General features: G+C 43.0%; 2 protein-coding genes across 7 annotated transcripts in view; both read left to right on the forward strand.

The window, feature by feature from the left end:
* The first annotated feature begins 502 nt into the window (after positions 1-502).
* Positions 503-14,863, forward strand: tbcela (tubulin folding cofactor E-like a). Its single transcript, XM_069705422.1, has 10 exons — positions 503-623; positions 737-807; positions 2,688-2,867; positions 4,231-4,370; positions 4,808-4,989; positions 6,063-6,319; positions 8,172-8,298; positions 8,488-8,604; positions 8,813-8,924; positions 10,484-14,863. Exons 3-10 carry the CDS (start codon positions 2,720-2,722, stop codon positions 10,688-10,690), a joined length of 1,290 nt encoding a protein of 429 aa, XP_069561523.1. The 5' UTR covers positions 503-623; positions 737-807; positions 2,688-2,719; the 3' UTR covers positions 10,691-14,863.
* Positions 14,864-16,418: 1,555 nt separating this feature from the next.
* The window catches only part of LOC138629778 (ubiquitin carboxyl-terminal hydrolase 2-like), a 53,914-nt gene continuing 42,646 nt past the window's right edge, over positions 16,419-27,686 (forward strand). For 2 of the 6 annotated variants that reach the window (XM_069717767.1, XM_069691976.1), the window contains exons 1-2: positions 18,833-18,934; positions 19,734-19,895. The gene's annotated coding sequence lies outside the window, so the exon portion shown is untranslated. Of the gene's footprint in view, positions 16,630-17,102; positions 17,175-18,832; positions 18,935-19,733; positions 19,896-27,686 lie in introns of those variants that run through there. The other 4 variants (XM_069687350.1, XM_069689500.1, XM_069691174.1 and 1 more) reach the window with 4 other exon arrangements.

The raw sequence follows: 27,686 nt of genomic DNA on the forward strand, positions 1-27,686 counted from the left end.
TCCAATAGTCGATAGCTGTTAAATTACCAATAAAAGTTGTAATTTCATACAAATTACTTTTAAGTTCTCAACAAGACGTATGCCGAATTTAGGCGAATTATGTGCTTGTTTATTTGTCATCGTGTTTTCTATCTGTTTAAGTACATATTATTAAGGAAAACTGAAGGGATATACAATTGTCATAGTTCCTAAGGGAGTTCGGCATAGCGGGCTTCACAGTAACCAAAATAAACCAGAACCTCTTTCCTAACTATTTAAGTGATTTATTCAGTTCACAATAATAATCAGTCACTGAGTACATTGTTACCGACAGATAATTTTGTTTTATTTTGTAAAGCCTGTCTGGTTGTATGTGCTGGAAGAGCTGTGCGGCTGCTTACAACAGCATATTTGTCACTTCCAAGAGATCCAGATGTGCTTGTATGTTCTTTTGCCATATTGATATTGGCAAGTGAGTCACAAGGCAGAAAGTGATCTTTGACCTTGTTTGTTCTCCAGTGTCATGTGGTGAGCAGTCAAGTCCTCTCTGCTCCTGTCTGTGGAGAGCAAATCCTGCCAGCTAACCAAAGAGGGACCAGCGTTTTTCTCTGCAGACGTCTGTCAGCCCCACCAGCCACTCTGGAGTAAGACTGATAATGCTACAGGGCCTGTCTTGGATCTCCCACACAGTTTAGTCTTGCGTAAAAGTTATGCCATTTAGTTTAGTTACAGAGAATGATCCTGATTTCTTTGACAGGCCGTCAGTACAGAAACAGAAGAAGACAGTGAGCAGTGATAGAGGTCAAATCAAAGGAGACTTCTCTTCAGGTAAGACGGTTTATGTCACATCCCTTCAACTGTAACAGCTTAGAAATGTGTCTGAGTTGTCTCAATCACAACAGTGGATGAAACACACAAGTCTGATGTGTGTTTTATTTGTCTTATGCCTGTAAAAAAAAATTAAAAAAAATCAATATGGCATCACAGCAAATCACTGGATTTATTAGCTGAAGAGTAACAAAGTGCTTTCATACATTGCCACAATTTACTGCACCCTATTTTTGTCAAATATTGTAACAGGATCCTTTTATTTTTTTTTATACCAGCCAAACCACTACATTATTCATGCTTCCCTGCAGCAGATTCCTCAGCGAGGCTCTGCCCGCCGGGTGTTAGAAAACAGATGCTCGTCATTTTAATTATAGAAACTTCAGTGATAAGTTAGGTCAGATTGTTTTATTTTGAAAGGTTCAGCACAAAGATCAGCTTCCTTGTTTTTCTTCCTTGTTATTTATATGGGACTTTGTGTGTGTGTGTGTGTGTGTGTGTGTGTGTGTGTGTGTGTGTGTGTGTGTGTGTGTGTGTGTGTGTGTGTGTGTGTGTGTGTGTGTGTGTGTGTTTTGTTGAGGAAATAGCTGAGGATTCCCCATTGAGTAGACCAATCTTTGTTATGTTAGCAGTGTATTAGCATTGAACAGAACAATAGCTTGAAATAGGTATTTGATGCGTGAAAGCTCTGGGCTGCGGTCTCCTGCTGGTCGTGGAGTTTCTGGGATGTTAAGGAGCAGCTGTGTGTCGGATAGGAACACGGAGGATTACTGAGCTCTAGCGTGGTTTACACACAATTAATTCATCAAACATTAATTGGTTCATGGGCGGCCCAGTGGCGCAGTGGGCAGCGGTGTCAACACACAGCCAGAGGGTTGTGGTTTTGAGCCTGTCGAATGGCTGGGGCCTTTCTGTGTGGTGTCTGCATGCCCCCCCCCCCCCCCTCCTATGGTGGCATCACCACCACCTCTCCAGGGGCTCCACTTCCCCCCACAGTCTAACTGATTACTCTAAATTAGTTGTAGGTGTTAATGTGAGCGTACAGTTGCCATGAACGGGGCAATTATCTGTACAGACCTAAGAGACCAGCTTGTGAACATTTAAACATTCAATTTTAACAAAGGGGCCGATGGGGATCGATTTACTTTTTGGAGCCGGCCTCATGTGGCCACTCGAGGAACTGCAGATTTTATGCATTTCAGCATTTATTTCCAGCCCTCGCAAAGTCTCAGAGAAGCAAGTCTAGCTGATGGTATGGTTTGGTGATTGGTTCGACAAAAATCTGTTAAAATTAACCGTCTATTAACATCAACGAGCTGAAACAATCAGCAGACAAAAAAAATGATGAATGAACTCTATGAGCCGATTAAGGTTCAGTTGTCCGGCCTCTTTAGTGTGAGTGTTTTTGCTGCCATTTTAAAAATATATTCCACTGATCTTTGGACCACCTCAACATTATCTGACTCGTGATTAAATCATTTAAAGAAAGATGAAAACTGGTGCAACAGATCCAGAAATATCTTATCATCAGTTTATGAACCGATGGGTGACGTCATGGCGGGCTGCTGCTAATCCGCCTGCACTGGAGCTGGAATGATCAGCTGATTATGAGATTGAACTATTTATCTGATTGATAATTAAATAATTATTGGTCATTCATTAATTGTTTATCAGTTCAAGTCCAAAGACTTTCTGGTTCAGGCGTCTCCAGTTTCCAGTGTTTCTCTGTCGAAAGAAGAACATTTCAGGATGTTACTTTGGACATTTTGCACGTGCTCGTTTACACCTGAATGCTGCGGCGCTTCAAACAGGTCTTCGCTGTTGCGGTTAAAACATTTACATGGTGACAGCTCATCTCTGTGCATGTGTGTTTGGTGAAGCTGAAGGGGAGGCTTCTCAGCGGGACGGAGCCATGGAGCCACCGGAGGACCAGGAGGGCCGTACCTTTGTGGAGGTGATCAGTGAAAAGTACAGCCCGGAGAACTTCCCGTACCGCAGGGGGCCTGGTATGGGGGTGGTGGTGGTTCCCACCGCAGGGCCCCAAGGTTCCCCGATGAAAGGTGAGCTGGAGAAGAATTACGACTGCGCCTTGGCACTTCTATATTTTCCTCTTTGGTGTACTGGGACTTTCTCTCACAGGCTGTCTGTCCTCCTTTGGTTGGTGCTAGATCGGATCAGCGAGAGGGAAGCTCTGCTGGGATTGGTTGTTACCTTGTTGGAGGGTTGATTGACAGTTAGACCACCATCCACAGCAGCACAGAGTGTATAGTGTGCTTCTCTCCAGCTGATCTAATGTAGCACCAACCATGTTCGCTGCAACATTACCTTCCCCTTACAACACGGACGGCCTGTCTCCAAAAGGCCACAAAGAGAACACATTTTAAGTTGGATGATGACACAGCGGAGCCTCAAAAGTCAAATCCTTCCCAGCCAGTTCTAAATGCAGCAAGCTAACGTTCGCGCCAGTCCTATAAACAAAGAGAACAAAAACACTTGCAGCGACAATTCAGTTTAACCCCCCAAAAATACTGTAAGTCTTATTCAGTGAATTACAATTTTATTTGTCTTACAAAAAAAATGTGCTGCTGAATTTATGGCACTGTCAAACATTCAATTGCATAACACAACCTCAAACTCTCCAGAGTTCATTTTCAGAAAACGTCCGAAGTCACCGAATGCCACAACTTCCTGTATCCGTTTCAAATTAAAAGCCATCCAGCATTTTGATACACCATCCAGCCACAAACTTGTTATTTACTCTAATAATGGTAATGGATATTGATTGACTTGATTAAATGAATTTATGTTGGTGACATCATCAGTATCTCCTACATATCTTTTTTTCACTGTAGAGATTCAGAATGTAATATATGTTGGTGATACACACGCCCACATGTAAATAAGGGAAGTACTGGAACTTGTTTTTTGATGAGAAAATGCAGACCTGTAGCGTCATTTCTTTTACATTGTTAAAGCCATGTTTCTACAAACTATGGGCAGTCTTTCAGGTCAAGTGTGAGGGAGTCTGCACCTCAGCTGGACTCTCTGGAAGTCCACAGGAAGTGTGATTGATGCACATCGGTACTCTCGGACTTCCTGCGAACATGTCTGTTAAGTTTTTGTCTGCAAGTGCGGAGAACTCCAATTGGATTGAGTCCATGTCTTGTAGCTGCGTAGCATTATGGTCTAATGAGGCTTTCTGGTTGTGGTCAAATTGAAGACAGACAGAAAACGTTGTCTCCTCTTTCTAGAAACTGAGACACCATAGTGAACCAAAGATACTCACAAAGATATGCTATTAAAACTCGTTAAGCTTGTTTTCTTTTTATCAGTGAAACATCACAATAGTTTATTATAAACACTTACTGTAATCAGATCCGGGTTGGTTTTCATCCTCATTAAATCTTCCCTCCTTCCTGTCAGAGCGTCTGAACCTGCCCAGTGTGCTGGTGTTGAACAGCTGTGGGATCAGCAGGGCAGGAAACCAGGCTGGGATTGCTGCCTTCTGTGCTCATGTCATGGAGCTGGACCTGTCTCACAACAAGCTGCAGGACTGGCATGAGGTGCTGTCTCTGGCTTCATTTCAGTAGTGTGTTCTGCATTTTATCTTGGTGCCAGTAAATCCCACGAAAAGATCAAAACCGACAATGAACTATTTGTGCCATAGAGCGGCATTGATGTTAATGAGCCACGCTGTTGCACAGGGTGACACGTGTGTTCATTACTGTGAACCATAGACTGTATATAAAAGTGGACGTGATCTCTGGGTCTGAAAAAAGAAAAGTGTAATACCGCAGAGGACCCACTAGGGGTTGCCTAGTGAAAATCTGGACAGGGTGACTGTTATCCTTTTGGTGTATTTGCGATGGTACAAATTCTGATCACCAGTAAAGATCTGTGACCACTAAATGTCTAGTTTTCTGTTTAAATTCACTGTTCTTTTGATTATATTGCAGATTTTTTTTTTTTTTTTTTTAACTACCCACTCCCCTTTTTTTAGATCAGTAAAATTGTATCCAACCTCCCCAAGCTGGTGTTCCTCAACCTGAGCTCCAACCCGCTGGCAGGAATCGCCCTGAAGCCTCGGTGTGCTGAAGCCTTTTCCCGGGTCCGACACCTCGTCCTCAACAACACTCAGGTGTCCTGGGACACCGTGCTGCTGCTCACTCGGGAGACACCTGAGTAAGACGAGCAGTTACACTTCATCAGCCTTGAGACTAAGAATAAACTGGCTTTAACATTCCCAGCAGGCACTGCGCTGTTTTATTAGCGAGAACAGAATGAACAGCTGGCCGGCACAACAACCTGCTTATTTCTGAGTAACGCTGACACATAATTGAAAACCTCCGACCAGAAAGGATCACGTTACCCAAACTACAGCACAGCAAACATACAAAAAACACAACAGTGCACTGAAAAATGACTATTTTTGAATTTTATTTTACCTTTAGGTCTATATCTGTATCTGTTGCTCAGGATAAATCTCAGACCCGGCTGTGAACAGCTTCATTGGAGCTACTGTCATGTTGTTTCACAGTATATTGGATTTGAAAACAAGTAAATTCCTAAATGACAAGGGGAAAAAAAAAAAAATCTTGATTTTTGTTACCAAATATATTTATATTGCAACAACACTGTACCCATGTTTATTGGTCCTTTTTGATCAATAATCATCAGTGATGTGTATATAATGAACAGCGAGAGCAACGGGGTAAGTTCAGTAAATGACATCACTTTACTGTAATTCAGCCTTTAAAACCAGGAAAAGACGACGTTTGTGTCATATTACGATGATATCTGGTCTCGTATCACGAAATAATGATATAATAGTGATATATTGCCCAGCTCTACATCCGACCCAGAACACTTTAAACAAATCACAGATAAGTAACACATATTTAATGTAAGATAAGACTTGAAATGTTGCAGTGTTAATATTTAACTGTGTCCCAGTATACTAAATAATGTAATATAGCATAATATTTATAGTTATATCCTAATATGATATTAGAGTGTTGTATAATATATATCCCCACATATGCTCGCTTTATAGTCTAAAACTTGGAGTAGATGTGGGGAAGGCATTATTTAACTTATTCTAATTGGAGAAAGGCAGGTTTACTAAGTAGTTAAAGAACTGATTTTTACTTGAAATTTTCCCCTCTTTGTCCTCAGAGGGACGAGGACCGTCTCTGTCTGTCCCACACGGCACTAATTCTGTCCTCCGCCCTGCTCTCTCCTGTGCTGTCCTGCAGGCTGAAGGAATTGTTCCTGTGCCTTAACGAGTACAGCAGCGTGAGTGCCTCCGGTGTGACCTGCCCCACCCTGCGCCTGCTTCACATCACCGACAACAGCCTCCAGGACTGGGCCGAAGTCCGCAAGATCGGCTCCATGTTCCCCGGCCTGGACACCCTGGTTATGGCCAACAACAACTTGGCCTCCATTCAGGACAGCAAGGACATCCTGCAACGGTTCTTCCCCAGCCTCCGCAGCATCAACCTGAACAACTCAGGTCAGTGTGTGTGTGTGTGTGTGTGTGTGTGTGTGTGTGTGTGTGTGTGTGTGTGTGTGTGTGTGTGTGTGTGTGTGTGTGTGTGTGTGTGTGTGTGTGTGTGTGTGTGTGTGTGTGTGTGCGCTTTACACATGTTAACTATTCAAAGTGGATGTTTCAGGGTCCCATGATGGTTTTATTTCAGGAAGAAATGCTGAATCCCTCCTGGTTTTCAGCATATTGTCCCAGAGTCTGTTCAAAATTAAAGTGTCTGCATAATAACAGCTGATAAAATTAGCACAAGCAAACATGTCACTGGATCCTGAAAGCTTTGTGTTATTTGGAGAGTATTACACCAAATTCCTCTCCACGGCAGCGGTTTGTATTTGGGAGAGTATCAGCGCTGACTCTATTTATAGACTTCTTTTGAGAGTCGAGGGAACGAAGACGATTGCCAAAGAAGTGTTCAAATTGACTTCAATACATTCGTTTGTCAGAACTCCTACGCCTGAGGCACCAAAAAAAAACATCTTTCCTGCAAGGCATTTAGTCTCACGTTCATCTTTCAGTTCTTAGTTCTCTTAAAATGAAAAAGATTCAGATGTTTTTAGAAACTCCAGTGTCTTAAAATGAGTGTTGACAAGGCAGCAAAGATTATAACTAAGATTAAGCTTTTGACATTTAAAAAACAGTCTCATTAATTTCCTCAAACAGTTGGTCTGGTTACTCCAGTTTACACAGACACTAGTAAATAATACATTTATATTTCTACTATTTTCAGGAACAGATTAATACACATTTTGTGCTTGAGCTACTGTAAGTGTTGCCACTATTAACGTGAGTTTCCCCGGTACACATCACACGGTCAAGTGTGAGCGGCGACCAGCAGTGACGTCACCCGTCGGTTTGTGAACGTCCGTTATGAAGCCTCGCGTTCGCAATTTGTCTGCTGCCATCTTGCTAGTTCAGAGCGGTTTGGAGCAGGAAGTGACCATATTTGGGGGAGATGGGGGGGATGGGGAGGGGGCGAAGTGGATCTGACTCGATCTGATTGAAAACCCGGTAATACTACGTCCCGCCCACCGATAGCTGTAACCTGACTGCACCACAAGCACACTTTGCTTCAGGGCTCCTGGTTGGAGATCCCCTCTTCCTGTTACACACACATGGAACAGCAAAATAAAATTGCCAAAGATTAAAAATGTTACAATGTAAAAAATGACTATTGTGAACATGAGCAGATCTGTTTCCTCTGGAGAGAAGCGTTATGTCCTCCTACTCAGCAGGTCTGCTGTTATGATAGCAATCCACCAAGGTGCAAGTGAACCGGACTTTAAATGGAATGAGAGATGATAATCTGATTGTTTCTGATTACTTCATGTTACACCCAAAACACACTTATGATTAATTTAGAGACCAAGTAAAATGTTTCCAGCTTACTTTGGGCTCAGATCATCTGCTGCTAAAAGAACCAAATCATTAAAATAGTGGCCCTAGTCTTTTTGATTCCACATGTTGCTTCTTCCTCGTCAAAACGTGGCCCCTACATGACCTAAAACACCTGACTGCTGACTGTCCACCAGTTGATTTTGGGGTGTTACACTAGTAGCGGCTAATTTGGCATCCAGCAGACATGAGGGAATCTGGGAAGCTCAGTTATTCTGCTTTTCTATTTCTTTGTGTTAATCATCTTGTAGTCTTCAGACCCAACTGATGCCGACTCACTCGATGTCACTATACTTTGTGCAAAGTATGCAACTTTTCTCACATATGCAGGCGTGCCCTCAACACGTGTAAACAGACTTTGTTGTGTAGAATTGATGAAGTCCTCCTTCAACAGTTTGACACATGACTTGTCCTTGCGTGCTGTCAGGTCTCAATCAATGGGAAGACATAGAGAAGCTGAACTTCTTCCCCAAGTTGGAGGAGGTGCGGCTGCAGAGCATTCCCTTACTGCAGACCTACACCAACGCAGAGCGGCGCAGCCTCATGGTCGCACAGTAAGTCCTGTCAGTGATGCCAGCGAGACTTTACCTCCTCTACAGTGAGGGGAGAGCACCGAGGAGCCTGACAATGAATGGATCTCAGTTTGACTCTCCAAACTGTAGAGATCAATAATGTGGTGTACTTTCGGATTCATACAAACATCTGCTACTTAATATGCATAAAATGTCTGCGCTTCCCCTCAGGCTTCCCTCCATATCACTGCTCAACGGCAGCGTTGTGACTGACAGTGAGAGAGAAGATGCAGAGAGGTTCTTCATCCGTTACTACTTAGACTACCCCGAGGAGGAGCTGCCTTATAGGTACGCTGCACAGCCTGTCCGTACGCTGGCTGCAGTGGTATGAGTCTTGGTGTTGGTGTTTTAAGTGTGTGTGTGTGTGTGTGTGTGTGTGTGTGTGTGTGTGTGTGTGTGTGTGTGTGTGTGTGTGTGTGTGTGTGTGTGTGTGTGTGTGTGTGTGTGTGTGTGTGTGTGTGTGTGTGTGTGTGTGTGTGTGTGTTTTCCTCCTTAGATACCATTCCTTGGTAACCAAGTATGGGAAGCTGGAGCCACTAGCTGAGATTGACCTCCGACCTCGCTGCCGTGCCCAGGTAGAGGTTCACTGTGAGGAGAAGGTAGAACAGGTACGTTCAGAGATACTATTCAGATTAGTTCCCAAAAGCAGAATAACATGTGGCAGGTAAATTATGTAAATCTAGTAAATCACTGTTTCCATCAGTACTGTCATTTTATTCATGCACCAAACATTCGGTGAAAACAATGGCACTACTTTCTCCAACATGACAATGCACCTGCATTAAAACGTTAAAAACACACAATCGTAGCTCTTCAGCCTCTCTAATCACCACATTTGTCCACCTGCTAATACCAGTGGTAATAAAAATGTGTGTAACTCAGGTCCTGATGTTGATGAGCAACAAACTTGGAATGTCTTACTCATGAAAATAATGCTTATGTAAATCACGGTGCTATGCTCCGTTCGTGAGCCACAGGAACAGTCTGTGAACGTTTGCAGATATAGTTAGTAAAAGAATGCCTCACCATAGTCATCACCATATAACTGATTAAAAAAAAAGGGTATTTTTAATATTGGTATCATCACCGACCACTTTATAAATTACTCAAGCTTACACCAACAGATACTGTAAATCTGTCCGGCTACACCTTCATATACTAAACCTACTTTTGGACAAAAATGAAGGCGGTGTTTAGTTGTGGCATCGATAAATGCCATGGTAGTAGTGATATAACCTTCGTGCTATGTTCACTTTGTCTGCTGAATGGCTCAGAATAAAACAGCTGACAGTTTGTGACTAACTAGTAAAAACTTGTGGCGCTATAAGCCAGATACTGTGGTGACCAAAACAGTCAAAAGCAGAGTGAATGTGGGACTTTGAGAACTTGGATGGTAATGTTGCCTTGTATGTTCTCGATGTGTAAAAAGGCAACTGTTTGCTCACACGTTCACCGTATCAACTTTAGATAGTAAGTCATCGTTGTGTGCAGCTCGTTGCATTGGTCCCAAATGTCCCAAAAGATCACTGAATGCAGGCTAAACTAAACATTTGTCCTTAAAAGGCTTGCACATAATGCAATTCCTGTTTGTTTTTCATCTCCATCCATCAGCTTTCTGTTACCTTGTTGGTTTACATTGCTTGGTGCTAACAATGTTTGGTCTTGTCTTTACACGTGTGATTTGTACAAAAGCTCATATATCTTGTCAGAGATTAACATTCAGAAAGGCTAGTAGCAGCTAACATGAGCTTCAGTTGCTAAACTGGATAGTTACCTTACAAAGCTCGGATATTTCCTACTTGGGGCCAGAAAGTAAAAGTAGTTAGTGAAGCAGCCTCAACAGTCCCTGCATGCAGTTTTTACAGCGCGGTTTTTATTGTATTAGTTTTGGCTAAATGGATAGCCTGCAGTTAGGTGTATTCCACACTGTCATTATCAGCTTCTCTCTGAAATAGATTTAAAATGTGTTTTTGGTCATTGATCAACATCGGCACATTTTGGATATAAAGTTTAAACAGTTGAGTTTCCAGTAACAGACTGTGCACATTTACGTCAACAGTACTTAAACCGGGAGGATTTGGATTGAAATGGTGTGAGAGTACACTTTAATTCATGACCAGGTTTATGTTGGTGGTATAAATGTCGAAACTGTTTGTCTTTGTGTCAGCTGAGCATCCGTTTGGACCAGACCGTAGCCGAGCTGAAGAAGCAGCTGACGACAGTGGTCCAGCTGTCCACCAACAGCATGAGGATCTACTACATCGACAAGTGCAGCGCCTTCGGTCCGGAGGAAATGAAGTACAACACGCGCGCCCTCCACTCCTACAGCATCCAAGACGGCGATGAAATACTGGTGGTGCCCAAGTGCAAGTGAACAGCTATTGTCCGTCTGACTGACGAGAGTGAATTGATTAACTGGATTATTTGTTGTTTGCTTAACTGACTTTGCAAAATAATTGGTGAACGCATACGGAACAGCAGCGGCGGCCCACTTTTTGGAAAGGAGAGATGTTCAGACAAGAAAAGATGTGAGCATCATCATGGAGACTGGACAGGGGCTACTGGGAAGCTCTGGCTGCAAATGCAGTCTGGAGAGAATTCTGTCTTTATTTATTTACGCTGTCTTCGAGGGAAACCACTGGAGTTGGTGCACAAATCGGTCACACTGGAGAGCGGGCTGAGAAAGCAACGGGCGGCCAGCTTGCAGCTTTAAGGCGGAGGGGGAGGGCACTGCTGTACCATCAAAGCTTCGCTGCACCTCTTAGCACACGGCATGTACCATAGCACCTGCATAGGCAAGCATCCAACACCACTCACTTGCCCACTTGTCATGTAGACAGTGAGGGGACTGCTGCTCCCACCGGCACTTTTACCCTCAGCACAATATCAGGAAGCGCAGCGGGCGTTAGATGAAACTCCCTAAACACTGTTCAATGCAGGGTCGGTGGTTAAACTTGCATTTTTTTTTTATGGGTCTGTTTTGTTGTTAGATGGTGCTTGTTTGTTTGTTTTTTTGTTCCATATTTCTGTGGCTAACTGCCAAAGTTAGAGGATGTTGCATCACATTCATGTAGTCAAAGAGCAAAGGGATTCTCTCCAGAGCCATAATGACATTCACATATGAGTCTGAAACTCACAGAATAAAAGCAGATTTTAAAACCCTCAAAACCCTCCAGACATGTGTGAGAGTCGGCTTTTTGATAAGTGCTCTTCTGGTCGGGGTTCCCGTTTGGACCAGACCGTAGCCGAGCCGAGGGGTTCCCAACAACAAAGTTCAAATTACATCTGCTCCTTCTCCCTTGTTTGATAATCCAAATCGTACAAATGTGCAAAAATACTTCATTTCAAACTCAACACACAATGTCAACTTTCCACATCACACTTTTTGGATTGGCTCGCCATTAGAGTGTCTTTAGATAAAGAGAGAAAAGATGAAGCAGGTTACGGGAAAATTGAATGGAAAAATGGCTTCAGTCTCATAGTGTGAAGACTCTTTATGGGTCCAGTTTTTGTTTTATAAGATCTGATGTGACTGTGTTTCTTAACAAAGCACATCCTGGATGTAAACGCTCACACACGCCCACAATGGTTACCACCAAGCAGCTGTTGTGTCACATCACGTGCTGCCCCCTACAGGCTTCGGTGTGTCTTTGATTGTAAAGCTAAAGCGCTCTGCCACTGCAGACACCTCACCAGGTGAGAGTCTGTGCGACAAAAGCAGTAACACACAGGCAACACACACAAAGACAATCTCTTAGTGAGCATCCTGCAAAAGAGAGGTGTGCATCATAATTTATAATACTATTGATTATATTCAGACTGTTTTGTGTCAGATGAGGAGAACTTTTTAATGAAATATGGTAGCAGCGTGGTTACTATTATGCGCTATTATTATGCATTTAAAAAGATAGCATTTGATTATATCAGCGCCCCATTCCGTTTCTTAAATAAGTTATATCACTACATAATTTATTTTAAATACTTGCCATTCATTTTAACTGACCTTTAAACATGTAATCAGTGCACTTTCTTCATCCTTGAACAGATGCTGATATCAGTTAAGTGCATTTAGTGTATATTCACCTTTGAACTGTAGTCTGTACACTGAAATATTCCCTCATGTGTTTCATCCGCCACAAGTTCTACAATTCAGTCCTGCACAGAAATACCTTCACCAAAGATAGCTCATTATGGTAATGTTATTATTATTATAATGTGGAATATACACAGTATGTATTGATTTTATTATACAGCATCCATCTTGTATAAGAGAAGGATCGATGTTAGATGTTTGATGCTGTTGATTTTTCCTATAGCAGGCGACTTAGCAGAGCCGGTGAGTCCTGAGCCAGTGTTACTGCTGTAGAAACAGCTGATCCATCCAGCCACACAATGAAATATTGACATTCAGTGGCTGTTTGGAAACAAATGTCTGTTTGGGCCGTAGCTCCAGTTCATCCACTGTCCATAGAAAACTCAGCTCATTGTGCTTTGCCCTCGTATTGCCCTCTAGAAGTATTAATATCTCAAGTATGTAAATGACACAACTTTTCCCTCCGAGCTAGAACTTACCAGTGTTGCTTTTAGAACACTGCTGCTATACTTGAATACGACTGAGGAGTAAGTGTGAAGGTATGTGGAGCAGGTTAGATGAATAGAGTTACGATACTGACCACCTCCCCACCCCCCTCACTACCCCCCATGTTATCGCAGTAGTGCTGAATAAATGTTAGAGTAGCATGAAGGACAGCCATAGAAGCCGGCACACACACACTCACAGACGTAGCAGTGCAGTGCTGGAACCAAAGTCCAAGTCTGGACGGAAGTATTGAGCTGAAGTGTCTGTGCGACTTGTGATGAGTGACAACATGTAGAATGTAAATGTGTGCAGGGTGGGAGATTTAATGGTACGCATGTTATTTATTCACCGAGTTTGTGTGTTTTTGAGGAAAGTGGTCACTATGCCTGCATATTGTCGAATTAATTGTTATTTTTTGTATCAGAATATGTTATTTATTGTGAATCCATTTTACTGTCAAAACTGCTACAATCTAAAAAGTGTTGGCTCAGCCATTTTAAAGCCCTTAAAGCCCCTGAAAGTGGAGTATTTCTCTGTAACAGTAAAGATTGGTGAATTAAGAAAGCAACAATCACAGTTGACGTTAGGGAAATAAGAAAAAACATGCTTAATTATTTATTAAGGGTGTAACAGTCTAAACCTGTGCTGATCTGCATCAACAGGACCATGAGGGTGTCATTTGATTGAGTTTGAATGACATCACATTTTGAATCAAATTCTGATTGTTCCCAATGTGTGACATCACCTTTTTCTAACTCAAACTCACCAATTCAACCAGTAAGAAGACAAATAAATAGAAATTGTTTTAACTTTGGCAGAAAATATGTTCATGTAGGACCTATTGTTTCACCGATGCTGATTTAAAAAAAAGCTTTTCAGGGCCCTTAAGGGAACATTCCACCTTAAAAGCCTTTATCATCTATTGACAGTGCATTATACGTTTTAGATTTGCTGAGTTGGGGTTTTTTTTGTGCTGCAGTTGTTGCATTACTCAGACCGACTGGACCGTTAACCGTAGACATCAGGTTTTGGTATCAGTCCCATCTTACTGAGGCTTTCCAGAGCCGCCTTTTACTCATCATTCAATGGTTTTACAGGGAGACGTCCATCACAGTGACAGAGACAAATAAATCCACCAGCAGTAGCCTCAGTAGGCCAGAGAGCAGTGCAAACACAGGACATGTCATTGTTTGAGTAAGAAGTGACTCACGTTTGTTGTTAATCTCTCAATTTGCCGCCACCGTCACTGAGGAATGTGACATTTAAATGAAAACTTCAGCATTTTGGGAAATACAGTTATCTGCCTTCTTTCTGAGAATCAGATGAGAAGATGGACACCGCTCTGACTGTGTGCTAAATACATTTCTGCGGCCAGATGATGGTCAGCTTAGTTTAACTTAGCATAAAGACTGTAAACAGGTGGTCTGACTGTCGAGAGGCATTGAAATACACTTGCCCGCACCTCTGAGGTTCACTAATTATATCTTGTTTGTTTAATGTATAGACAAGCTTAATTGTCAATATGATTAGCTGTAGTTTGTTGTCCAACTTCCCGGCACATAACACCCTTAAAACCACAACTTGATGTGTACACACTGCAGTGTGCAGTGGATTTTGTTGCTGCTGGACAGAGCTAGGCTAGCTGTTTGCTCTTGTTTTTGTTTTGGTGCTAAACTAAGCTAACTGGTCACTTTGCATTTAGTGTGGTGTCAATATTCTCACCCAGCTCTTGACAAGAAAGCATCTATCCAAAAATGTTGAGATAAGTTATGGGAGTTCTTGGAGTGTGTTTATAAGCAAAATTGCTACTTGAACACCTGAATTATTTATTAATTCAGGACAGAATTTGTTCCTTTAAATTAAACCATGTTTAACCCAATTACTCCACCTCTGCTCCTTTGAACCACCATGATGTGTTTATATTGGAAGAAGCAACCGAACGGGTTGAATACTGCACAAATGTCTTTTTTTTTTTTTCAACATTCTGTTAAATTACAGCTTGACAGCTGAAATGGAGATAATTCAGGCATTGAACAGCTCCGTGTTTCCTTTGCTTAGTTAAATACTCAACACATAATGCTAGACATCTGGCAGCTTTAGCACAGCACATCCTGTCTGAATGGGAACTTGTGAAAACTAAATAGATAGTTGCTACTCTGGATACATCAGTAAATACACTACTTGAGTCATCATCTGCCTCTAAAAGTATAGTACACCACAGTTCACCTGGTTCTCAAAGAGGCTGTTTTTGTCTTTGATTATAGTGTTATAGATTTGGTTGGATTAGATGTGCAGGAGGTCTTGGTTTCATCCCTGCTCAGTCTTACACACCAGTAAGTAATCAATTCATTCACTATATGTAACACATATGGAATAATCAATTGATATGAGCATAATCAATTTTTGTAAGAATCTATACGAAGTCTTAAATGGATCAGAATGAGTCGTCTTTCTTGTATTAGTATATGCAGAGAAAGATGCGTCACTGAAAGGTAATAAATGGCAGCCCCCCTGCAGTAAGATTTTATGACTCATTCACTTTGATGAAGACGCTCACACACTCCAGTGTGAATGACTGCTTGAGTGCTAGAAATGGGTTTATTTAAAAAAAAAAAAAAAAACAACAACAATCATCTATTGGGAAATCTCTTTAAATATTTAACCCATGTAACCATCAGTACAATAATATAATACACAGAGAAAAAAAAAAGTATTTATTTTCTTCAATGTGGTGGAACATTGAAAGGGAATTTAAAGTCCTAATTCATTATAAGCATAACAAAATGAAGTTAATATGTTCAAATTATACAGAATGTTGAACTTATTTATACAAAAGCATTATCTTTCATTGTTTTTGATATTGAAAACAGCAAAAATGATTTACTAATATTGACTAAGAATGTGCTTGGGTTTCAATATTAATAACTTATTTATTACTTAATATTAATAATCAATTTTTTTTTAAATAGCAACGCTTCGCCAGTGGTCTTTTAATTAAGAAACCGGAAAAACAATCACAATTTCGTATGCATTTTTACATAACAGCTCTCAATCAAAGGATTTGGTGACGGTTCCTGTTGCGTTCACTATACAAATAAAGCTTCAGGTAAAACGAAAAAATACTGCATGCTTTGGTGGTAACGAGAGTTTCTGTATAGACTTTAACGTTAGACTTTTCCAATTGTCTCTAATTAAATACACGTGCGCTAATATTCTTTACTTCCAAGTTTACTTGAATAGTATTCCCACTAAATTCCTCACCACTAAAAAACCTGGGGTGAAAATTCTTTACTGGGTAAAAAAAAAAAAAAAGTATTCAGATTTCCCAGATTCATGAACGTTGCATTTTTACAATGAAAGAAATCTCTGATGTTTACGTTCATCTCCATGGCGACGGTGCAGGAGGTGGTTCGCCGCTCTGGCGGTGACGTTCAGACAGAGGTATGAACCAATCAGAAATGAGCTCCGTTGCAGGACTGACGTCACCGTTAAAGCGAAAAGAACCGTTACTTGGTTGCCGAAACTCTACAACTGCGAGGGGACCGAAGACATGGCTGAACACCAGCGGAGTCTGGATTAAAACCGCTGCCGGTGGAGTATCCTGCACAACATTGTTGTTCATCTCTCTCTGCATTTGAAGCGATGGTCTAACAAGCAGCGCGAACCGACCAGAAGGGGACTCTTCGGGGGGCGTTTCGCTGCCGGTTTGGGTTGGGATGATCCTCAACTGTGGGGTGAGTGAATGCGGTTACCCGACGCCACCGCAGCCCGGAGAGGTGCTGTCCTTTGAGACGGACGGAGGCACCAACCGAACTCCCGTTGAACTCTGGGAGTGTTAAATTGCCTTGCCGATGGGAGCGGATGTAGACCTTACCGAGAACCACTTCGAACATGTTAGAAGTCGCAGTGTGCCTCCAGAGTATTCGGCTGCAAATGTGACTGAAAAAGCTTTTTGGTTTCCGTTTCACGGGGAGTTTAAAACAGGTGTGCGCGCTGCCCTGAGGTGTGTTGGAGGGAGATTAACAGCTCGACCAACTCTTGAAGTTCGGTTATCGGCGAGTTGAGCATGGCTCACTCTGTCGACTGTAACTGTGCCTAACACGTTTAAAGGTACTCCGTCACCGCCGGAGAAACGTGTCTTCTTCGACCAGGGTTTCAGTTTGGCGCGCTGCTCTCCGACACACTGGCTACTGTTGACTTCAGTTAGCTAGCAAGATGGCTCGTTAACTGACCGAGGCGGGACGTCCACCGAGGTCACTCAGACGGATTACTAATGCGGGTAAGCGTCGTATTAACTTTGTGCTTCGCCTCCTCAGACCAAGGGACTGGAGGGACGGCAAGTTTTCGCTGTTTCGATCCGCCCCCTTCGCGATGCCGCCCCGCTTCCATCACGAAGCAACTGACTGGTTATCTAATAACGCGTGAATTAACGTGATCTCCGTACTTTTGGAAACACGGATGTATTTGCGTCGAATCGTGCCACTTTAAATGCAAGCGGACACATGCAGCACACTGCGGTGCGTCGAGCCTGGCTTCTGTACCAGCGTCGTCCCATCCCCTCTCAGTGTCATGTAAGGCTACACCCCGGGCTCACAGAGACCGTCCACCTCACAGAGACCACAGAGACCGTCCACCTCACACAGAGACCACAGAGACCTCACAGAGACCACAGAGAGACCACAGAGACCGTCCACCTCACACAGAGACCACAGAGACCGTCCACCTCACACAGAGACCGTCCACCTCATACAGAGACCGTCCACCTCACACAGAGACCGTCCACGAGACCGTCCACCTCACACAGAGACCACAGAGACCGTCTACCTCACACAGAGACCGTCCACCTCACACAGAGACCGTCCACCTCACATAGAGACCGTCCACTTAACACAGAGACCGTCCACCTCATACAGAGACCGTCCACCTCACACAGAGACCGTCCACCTCACACAGAGACCGTCCACCTCACACAACAGAGACCGTCCACCTCATACAGAGACCGTCCACCTCACACAGAGACCGTCCACCTCACACAACAGAGACCGTCCACCTCACACAACAGAGACCGTCCACCTCATACAGAGACCGTCCACCTCACACAACAGAGACTGTCCACCTCACACAACAGAGACCGTCCACCTCATACAGAGACCGTCCACCTCACACAGAGACCGTCCACCTCACACAGAGACCACAGAGACCGTCCACCTCACACAGAGACTGTCCACCTCACACAGAGACCGTCCACCTCACACAACAGAGACCGTCCACCTCACACAGAGACCGTCCACCTCACACAGAGCGACGTCTGTCTTTTTCCATTGTCTTGCACACACGCGTCAACTGTTCTCCTGTGCGCCAAAATACGCGGCTTCATCTGGTAATTTGCTGCTCACGTAATGTTGTTTCACACACCAGCATTGCAGCTGTATCATTGAATGGGCACGTGTGGCCAGAATAACGGAGAATAGGTCGAAGATGACTTTCAAAGTTTGAAGAAATTGAAATGCCACGCAGCAAATAAAGTCCAATAAAGCTTAAATGCATTTAGTTAATCAACATTAAATATTATGATACATTTCACTTTGATGTTTGCAATGTCAGCCAACCAATTATATTTGTATGACAGTCTCGGGTATATTATCTGTCATTTGCTATGCAGCAGCTCTGTTGCTGAGGAAATCAGACATGCCTGTGGATGAATCATGAGCCAGTAAAGCTTGCCCCTTACTTCAGACTTTAATTTCTGTGAAAGCAGCCAATCTGCTGGCGACAGCAGTGTGGTGTACTTGATGCTTACCCAGCTTGGCATATAAAAAGCCCTAATGCTAGTCCTTTAAGAGCAAATTGGAATGCCAGTGAGTGTTGAGCGACCTGTGGAGGTCAGAGGCGTCTGCTATATTTACCGGCTCTGTAACTTGATCTGTGGCATTCTGGGTCGCTGTGCTCATACTATCCTCTCACACTCTGGGGCCACAGCGTCCCGAGTAGCACCCCATTGCTTTCTGTCTGTTGGCCTGGCCGCTCAGAACAACAAGGGTGAGCCTTTTGAAACCCAACTTAACCCACCACTCTTCCTCACTTTTTGTCTTCTTTTAGGTACCCGCTTGTCAGTTGATAGTTGATGTCGGCTGCTGGCTCAGCTGTAAGGATGTGTGTCTTCCCAAGGAGACATGGGTAGAAGACAATGTTTCAGAAAGTTCTGGATTTTTCTAGCACGAGTAGAGAACCCTCTGGTTGTTCACATTTGATAGTGAAAAATATACTGGAAAATATATCCAGTATAGCAGTACCCGGTTGTGATGTTGGCTTTGAAACAAGTGGTATAAGAGCTACGATATGTCGTGAAGCTTCACAAGATGGAGTCAACCGATCAACTTTCTGTTTACCTGAGCTTTACAATTGAGCAACTTTTCCGTATTTGATCATGCGATCTGAAGGATGCATCATCAATCTTTCATGGTCGGACATGAAATCCGGAGAATGTGTTGGCCGGTACGGTCACTTCGTGCTGAACATGTCTGCTGTAAATGAAACAGTTTGCCGTGAGAGACGAAACAATACACATCAAAGAGACGCTGACTTCTGCTTTATTTGTCAATTTACAGTCTTACAGGCAATATGATGTGTCTTGTATGCTGCCTTAGCAGAGATTTTCTGACAGAGTGGCTGTTGTTTGACACTCACTGGACGTACTTTCCAGTTTCAGATAACAGTTATCTCAAACACGTTTCATCAGTCAACAGAATAAGAGATTTGTTTTCACATGTTGCCGTTCCATTGTGTCGTCCTGTGTGTCCCGTGGTTTGACATGTTACATGTCTGTGTGTTTCCACAGGAGTGATCAGTGTCACAGAAACCCTGTGTGTGTTTGTGTGTGTGTGTGTGTGTGTGTGTGTGTGTATGTGTGTGTACACTGTGGGGTAGCAACAGTAGGATGAGGCGCCCCCGAGCCGTTGCAGTCTGCGGGGACTGACACACACCGCTACAAATACGGCAGGTAACTACTTCACACACCGACGCTTTTTACACACGCAAACACTGTCCCGGCGCAAACTCTCATGTAACCTCGAGTACATGTAGGTCATAAAGCATTCGCTGGTGCTGCATGTCGGGAGTTTTGCACCAGATTCAGATGTATCACAGCACAACTGACCAGTCCTTTTCTGAAGCCGAGTCAAAAGAACTTATAAAAATAAGTAGCGTGCTGCGTTTTATCAGCTCACTCAATGACTCACGCAAGTGAGTGAACTGGAAAGTTGATGCTGCACGTCAGTTCCTTCTCAGTTTACAGCATTACTGCTATGCAGACATTTAGACTGTGACGCAGTAGGACATTTCAAATGTAGCTAAAAAGTTTTGACGATGGCAAAATCAAAGAAAAGTGGAAAACAGAATTCACCATTAAGCTCATATCCACTGACCTGGACATCAAAGCTGCCATGCAACGCAGCTGTTATATAATGCAGAGGTGGTAACATGGGTCTTATTTCTACTGGAGACTAGTTTATCTACTGGATTTGGAATTTGCAGGTGCAAAGGAAGGAATAAAGGAGACAAAGCCAGAGAAAACAGTTTTGGGTTAAAGTGCTTTTTAAAGATGTGAGCTGATGTGGCTTCTTTTGAGACCGTGGGAGGCTTTTTGTGAGTCGAGAGGCAACAAGAGCAGCGGCGCAGTCGTCTTTAATTTTCAGCCTTGACGTTGGAAGAACCAGAGGTCCCCCGCTCCGATGAGATGTCAGAGGGCACAACGATTCAGAGGTGCCTGACTGTGCTGGCTGATATTTTAGGAGTGATGTCCTATAAGTGACGGAGCCAGTAAAAAGCTGAAACCGGCATAATGTACGCATCTATGTTAAATTCTTGTAGGAAGACTTGGTGCAGATTTCCATCGAGAGTGGAGACAGAGAAGATTTATTCAAATTGATGATCTAAATCATTACAGTCGCTGAAACGTGACGTGATGACAGCTTGGATGACTTTTTCATTCGGATTTGGATTCCGCCAAAGTTCTTGGCTAATAGTTTCACGTGGAGGTCAAACTTTAGTTTTGGATAAAAAATAATAATTGCTTGTTTAATTTAATTTGAGTAATTGTACAGAACAGAATCTGATCGAGCGAGACCAATCTTAGCTTCTTTAAGACATGCAAGTATTGATGTACATGCTGGTCCATAATTAAAAAGAAAGTGCAGTGCAGAGATACTATTCTCGGTTTGAGATGTCACATCTGTAGTTTTCCCACCAGAGAGCACTGACAAGATGATGTTCAGCCATTTGTATCATGTTTCTGCAACAAAACTATTATTGACGTCAGTATCAACCACAACAGCCTGGTTTCACAAAAATATTGTGGCAAGTAAAAAAATATTTTCGCTTCAGTTAGTGTTGGAAAAATTACTCAGAGCCTTGGTTCAAAATCAAAACATCGGACATTTATTCTTGCAAGAAGAAATACATACATGCACCCTCAAAGAGAGGTGTCCAGCAAAAAGGCCCCCTCCCTCCTCTGTAGGGCAGCTTTTATACAGTGGGACAAACAGTAGACCATCACCCCCATTCCCTTTGTACCTGCTTTCGTGTGGTAATACAGAGTTGGTTGTAGGTCACAAGATAGTCGTCAATTAGATGCGGAAAGAATCACTTGCAAATAAGACAGAAAACAAAGGAAACTTTGAGACTTTCTGGAGCCACAATGCAAACAAGAGGAAGAGACAAATCTTTTCTTTCCATCATTTAGGTTGTGGATACTTAGACATCCATTCATTTTGGGGCTTGTGTCAGTTTTGAATTGTGTCTTCTACCCAAGAGCTGTTACTATAAAAGGTGGACAAGAATTACAATTATAAGAGAATCAAGAATCAATCCTTGTGGTACACCACGTTTTAAATTGTCTGATGACAAAACATGATTGCGTATGGAAACGCAAAACGTTTGGTTTGACAGGTAACATTGAGACCGGGAGGGATATAACACAAAACATCAACTTTCATGTTTTAAATTGTGACATACTGCATTATATGACGTTAAGCGGGACATTTTAATCAACTTGAGTTCTCTCTGGTGAGCAAAACTACGTAACAAGTGACACTGATGTTTCTGTTTCCTTGTAATATAGCTGCAATAATCCCATATCGGTGGATGAATATCAACCTGTTCCAATTATCAGTTACATGTGGGTCCAGGTGCTCCGACTCAGGTTCTGCGCCTACCTGTTGAAATACTGTGATCACTTGTGTCAAAAACAAAAAGCAGCGCTGATGTCAGTGAGGGGCAGCGCAGAACACAAAGAGATGGCGCTTGTGTGAAAACCTTTTACATAAATCAGATGGGAATTTATCAAATATAATATTGTTATGGAGTTGTGCAAGAAATGGCATTCATAAATTTGTTATTGACCGTATTCATTTTTTTAGATCGATATCTTAAAAATGAAACGTGAGTGACATCATCTGTGTTGAACGTGTTAACAGTAAAAACTGCTCCACAAGTGTGAAGCACAGATGTAACCACCAGTTGCTTCGAGCCACTTCTGTGTATCTAATGGATCTCTCAGCATCACTCGGTGGCCTGGCAGAGATCGATAGGAGCTTCAAATAATGATGGCGTCTAATTGACCGAATGATTAGCTCAATGAATAAAGAATTACAGCAGTCAGCTGCAGAGGCCGGAGCATCAATCACTAGCCCACAGATCCCGTCCTCTCTGAGGTCACCGCTGCGTTTATGGACCTCTCATGTGAGTCACCAACAGATGGTGGTTGTGATGAATGCGAGTTGGCTGCTGCTCTCCCGCTTTTCATATAATAGAAACGTGGTTGTGTAGTGAAGAATTGTAATGAGGGGGTGGCAGAAAACAGGAAGAAATGAATCTTTGAATCTCGGTGTTTTGGGGACGTGACTCTTTTTAGAGAGTCTAATAAAGTATGTTCAAGGATGGAAAATGAAAGGTAACAGAGTTGTTACGTTCAGAGCCCCTGAGCTTCTTAGCTCGCTGGAGGGGCAACTGAAGCCATTGATATTACATCTCTTTCATAACATTTATTATGAACCACATGTTTTCAGTTGCCACTTTAATTTTATGGTTTTATTTGCCACTCTATATATTCTTGTACCAGCACTGTGCATTGATGTAGTCCATTTCCTTTTCTTCTTGGTTTGTAAGTCTAAAGTGCTGCTTCCATGCAGCACTGCACTGCCTCTCACTACCTTTGGCTGAGATCAAAACAAAGGTGTTGAATGGCATCTAACCAGTAACTATGGAAGGCTTGGGAAGGTCCAATTATGGCTTGTCAGAATAGAGAAGTAGTTAAGCCCGATTTTAATATGCTTGGCAACTAGTTGAAACAGGCAGAGAGGGAGGGCAGAGGCGTCAGTGTGGCCTTCACAGAAATCAGCAGTCTCTTATCTGCTCACATTTCAGGGTATACATATGGCAGCCTGTGACACTAAGCCAAAACCAGCACAGCTCCGAGATCTCAAACTCCCCATATTGATTTCTAACATTATGAGATCAAGACTACATCCACATTATGTTAGTTGTGCCTGGTTGCATGTGTTCATACGAGACAATACTGTGCTCCTACGTGACTTTCTAAATGGTTTGTGTGATTTGCAAAAAGTCAACAAGGGTCATTTTAAAAGTAGCAGTACAATGATTCAAAGATAAAAAACAACAACAACAACTCCATTATGAAAACTTGACTTAAAGCCGCACTAATGAATAACATCTTAAAAGGTGTACTTGTAGTAACAAACCCAAATATAATTTACACCCATTTCTCTTCCGTTCCTTTCTGTTTTACGAAGTGTTGTATTGTCTTTCAGCTCATTGTTTCGGTTCCACAGTCTTCAGCGTTACTGCTTTGCCTCATTATCAGTCTTAGCTCATTTGCAGCGGCAGTCCGCAGCTCTTCTCAGTGATCAAGCTGCATGAACACACCGTACAGACAGACAGCTGCCAGGCAAAGTTAGCAACACGTTGGCTAACATAATGGTGACCTGGATATTTCGCTCAGGAGTTGGTGGAGACGAAAACAGTTCATCGCCTCATCAGGTGGATAGGAAGCAAACGAATGCTGATTTCATAGCCCGCTTCTGCAAGTGGACAAACACATCATAGCTCTTCAGGAGGGATTAAGATCAGGGACGTCTTCCTCCCACGTAGCTGGCCAGCTACATCTGGTGAGAAGTGTGGAATAGATTCACACAGGGGTTTTTAAGTCTCAAAACATTTGCTTTTCTATTATTTTATTTTATTATTTCTATTATTATCTTATTGCTTCTGTATGCTGCTGTAGCGAAAAAATTTCCCCTCGGGGATTAATAAAGTAACTACCTACCTACCTACCTACCATTTGCTCCTGTGAGGTCGGTAAATAATGACACAGTTGGTTTGAGCAAAACAAAACTTCTCCCCTCCGCAACCAAATGAGCGAACTCGACCGTGATGTCAGGTTGTCGATAAGAAGCCTCGTCGTTGCTTATCCTGCTTGAGAAGTAAATGTGTCACAATTCAATTTCATTTCATGTTAATGTGGCATCCGCTGTCAGCCAGGTCATCAGTTAGACATAAGTATTGATCGCACTGTGCTGTAGAGGAGTGAAATATTAATCTACTTGTTGCGCTTACATGTGTCTTCTTTCCATATTTATGACCTGTTAAACTTGACCTTCACATAAAAGCACTGAATTCCCTTCAGAAGTGCACCGAGTCAGCCAAGATTGAGCAAATCATTTACATATAATCATATGTAACTGATTATATGTAAATTACATCTCTACACACACAAAGACACACATACTCTCACTCCAAATCCCCAGAGAGCGTCCGTGCTGATGTTACATTCATGCAACTAATTCTTGGCGCCTGGCGTCACCACACACACTCGCCTCACGTACTTCAGATTGTCTCTGTACTGGAAGAGATGTGACTCGCTGACTCATTTTGAATTATGAATTGTCAAAAAAAAAGCACAAGTTTTGCTAGAATAGCACAAGGAGGGTTTATTTATTTTATTGTGAATGCACAGGAATCTGTGTCGAAGAGTAAAAGCGTTCAAGCTGTGGGAATTGTTACTTTCGACACTCCTTGCGAGTGTTTCGTTAGTTTCGTGGATTCATTTTTTTTTTTGTAACGCTCGAATCCATGTCCGCGTACTGAACGTGAGGTTCCTAAAAAGTTTTTCGCTTGGTTTTCTGAAAGCTGCCCTGTAAGTGAAACCTCATCTCTTCAGCTCTCTGCCAGCAGGATGCCTGCAGTCAGCTGCTAAAATCTTCTCTTGCGTTGCGCTCCTGCGGTCTCTTGTGCCTCTCTGTCGACAGCTTTCTTAATACAGATTTAGGAGAAGCTTTGCAGACCAAGCGGCGCTTTCTCAGTAGCGCGGTGTTGTTCTCCCTGCGACCTCTCATGTTTGTTTCACTCTTATCCTGTTCTGTCATTTTCCAGTCGCTTGTTAGGCTTTTCATGTCCTGGGTGGTTCTCTAAAGACAGGAATGCGGAGCATTAAGTGCAGCCACCGTCTCTAGCTCTGATTGTAAGTGTAAATTGGTTGTGGAACATGTCCTGCTGCTACTTCTAAGTCCTTTATGCGTTGGTAGCAGGCAAACAAATGCAGCTTGTTGCCACGGTAGCTATGGTAACTGCTGGTTAGCACAGCCTCAGGGGAGGCCGAAAGTGCAGAATAGCCAGAGTGCATTTGTGTGTGTGTGTGTGTGTGTGTGTGTGTGTGTGTGTGTGTGTGTGTGTGTGTGTGTGTGTGTGTGTGTGTGTGTGTGTGTGTGTGTGTGTGTGTGTGTGTGTTTGTGGCACATGCACGTGCCCGTGTTGTTGTTTCCGTGGAGACATCTCCTCTCAGAAGTGGAATCCATAGTTTGCTATCATCTTATCAATCCGGTGTGTCCGTGCTGTGTGGCGTTACTCCCACAGGTGTGACTTGTTGTTCACACTTCACTCTTAGCAGCTCGCTCACCAGGCCAGCCCGAGCTCCTTTCACCCAGCTGCCCGTTACCTTTGGTTGTGACACAGCTGTGGGGTTACATAGGGGCGCATGCACGAGGCAGTCAGGGGAAGGGTCGAATCAAGGCTGAGAGGATGCAGTCAGGGGGTAAAAGGACATGTAGGCTGCACTTATTTGAAAGTTTAGAGCGCCCAACTAAACATAAGAAGAACATCTTTGTTGTGATGGCCGGGTATTGTAGAACTGTTAATAAGACCACCGTTGCTTTAGTGAAGAGCCGGACTCATGCAACCGCGTCTTTTACTTTTGTCAAAAAGAACAGAGCTCGTGGTACCACGGGTCACGCTGGATTCCCACCGTCATCTCGCTCACTGTTTTAGATCCTTGTGTTCGCACATCGCGAGGAGTCGCACAGTGAAGGTGTGAGCTGCTGTGATGATAAGGATGCGGTGAGCTTACCGGCCGCAGCCTTGCAGGTCAGTGGAATCTGCAGTGAGGAATGAGTTTTGCTTCAATCAAAGTCGGCTGCTCGGCTCGTGTTCAAGCAGCAAATTATACGGGAAATTAGCAGAAAATGTGCACAGTGAGAAAGCAGCAGAATAGACATGTTTTGGATTGAGGTAGTATGATTTTATAGAAATGTATTTTACTAAGATAATGAGCCCATGACAAGCAAAGATAAAACTCACAATACATTGCAATAAATGTGTTAAACACTACAGCCTGTTAATACTTTTAAAAAATGTGAATCTTAACTATACATATACCGACCCTAGAACATATTCATACAACAGAACCAAACATCTTTGACAAGGATATCATGAATAAAACAACAATGATTCATCGCTCAGGCACTAGAAAAACAGAACGGCTATAATTACAGATTATTTTCTCGTTTTTGTTGAAATTGTCTTTTTGCCTGGATAAGTCTTCTGTAGGAAACCATTGTAACCGAAGACAGAAGAATTGAGTTGAATATAAAATACAAGACAAAACGTTAGGGATTGCCTTCATGCTACTCAAATCATCTTAAACACCAGGATAAACGTTCATGACTATAAATGCTAAACACATCCAAGTTAAAGTTCTGAAAACAGCAATTGAAGAGTGAAAAACTGTTAATAGACAACGGAAGATATTGCTGAATCCTGATTGGTGCTTTTTCCGACTTGGCCCAGCCCACTTCAGATTGTGATGATTTAGGACCACATCACTCATCGTAAGCAGCCGATTAAAGCCCTGCTGATAAGGAGGCTGATAGCTGCAGCAGAGTTACTCCGTCGGGTTTATGTCTGTAAAAATACAGCCGAGCTGTCGGCGCCTCCGGTCTCCGGTGAGGGGAGCAACAGCGCTGAAGGCTGCTGAATCGGGACTCATTTAAGCTTTAATAATCAGTGTCAGTGGTAATGACTTGTTCATGCATGTTGTGATTAACTCCAGTCTTCCAGAGAGGAATCTTTCTGGGCCATTTATCCTGTTTGGCTGGTGACTCAAACTCTCACACTAGTTGTTGTGGTTGTTGCTGGTTCGCTCCGCCTCAGTTCTGGCCCCGGCTTCCCGCCACATTGCCCTAACTTGGTAATTATCTGGCTCCAGTAACTGACAGAGGTGGTGATGGAGATTAAATCCAGATCCAGGCAACTATTGAGTGATGTCAGACACAGTCTCTGTGTTGCGGTGCCAAAACCGAAATAATGGCAAAATACCACCGCTTTCAAATTCTAGAAACAAACCTCGTGCATCTACAAAGCCTGGCTTTAGCCGGCGGACCTAAAGGGAGGACTGGTTCTTGATGCTGCTGGTCCAGCTGGCTTAGCCGTACTAAGCTGAATG

This window comes from Brachyistius frenatus, unplaced genomic scaffold (genome assembly GCF_029030835.1).
Source record: "Brachyistius frenatus isolate BFR_SWC_R1_liver_20210118 unplaced genomic scaffold, ASM2903083v1 Contig_1, whole genome shotgun sequence".
NCBI lineage: Eukaryota > Metazoa > Chordata > Actinopteri > Embiotocidae > Brachyistius > Brachyistius frenatus.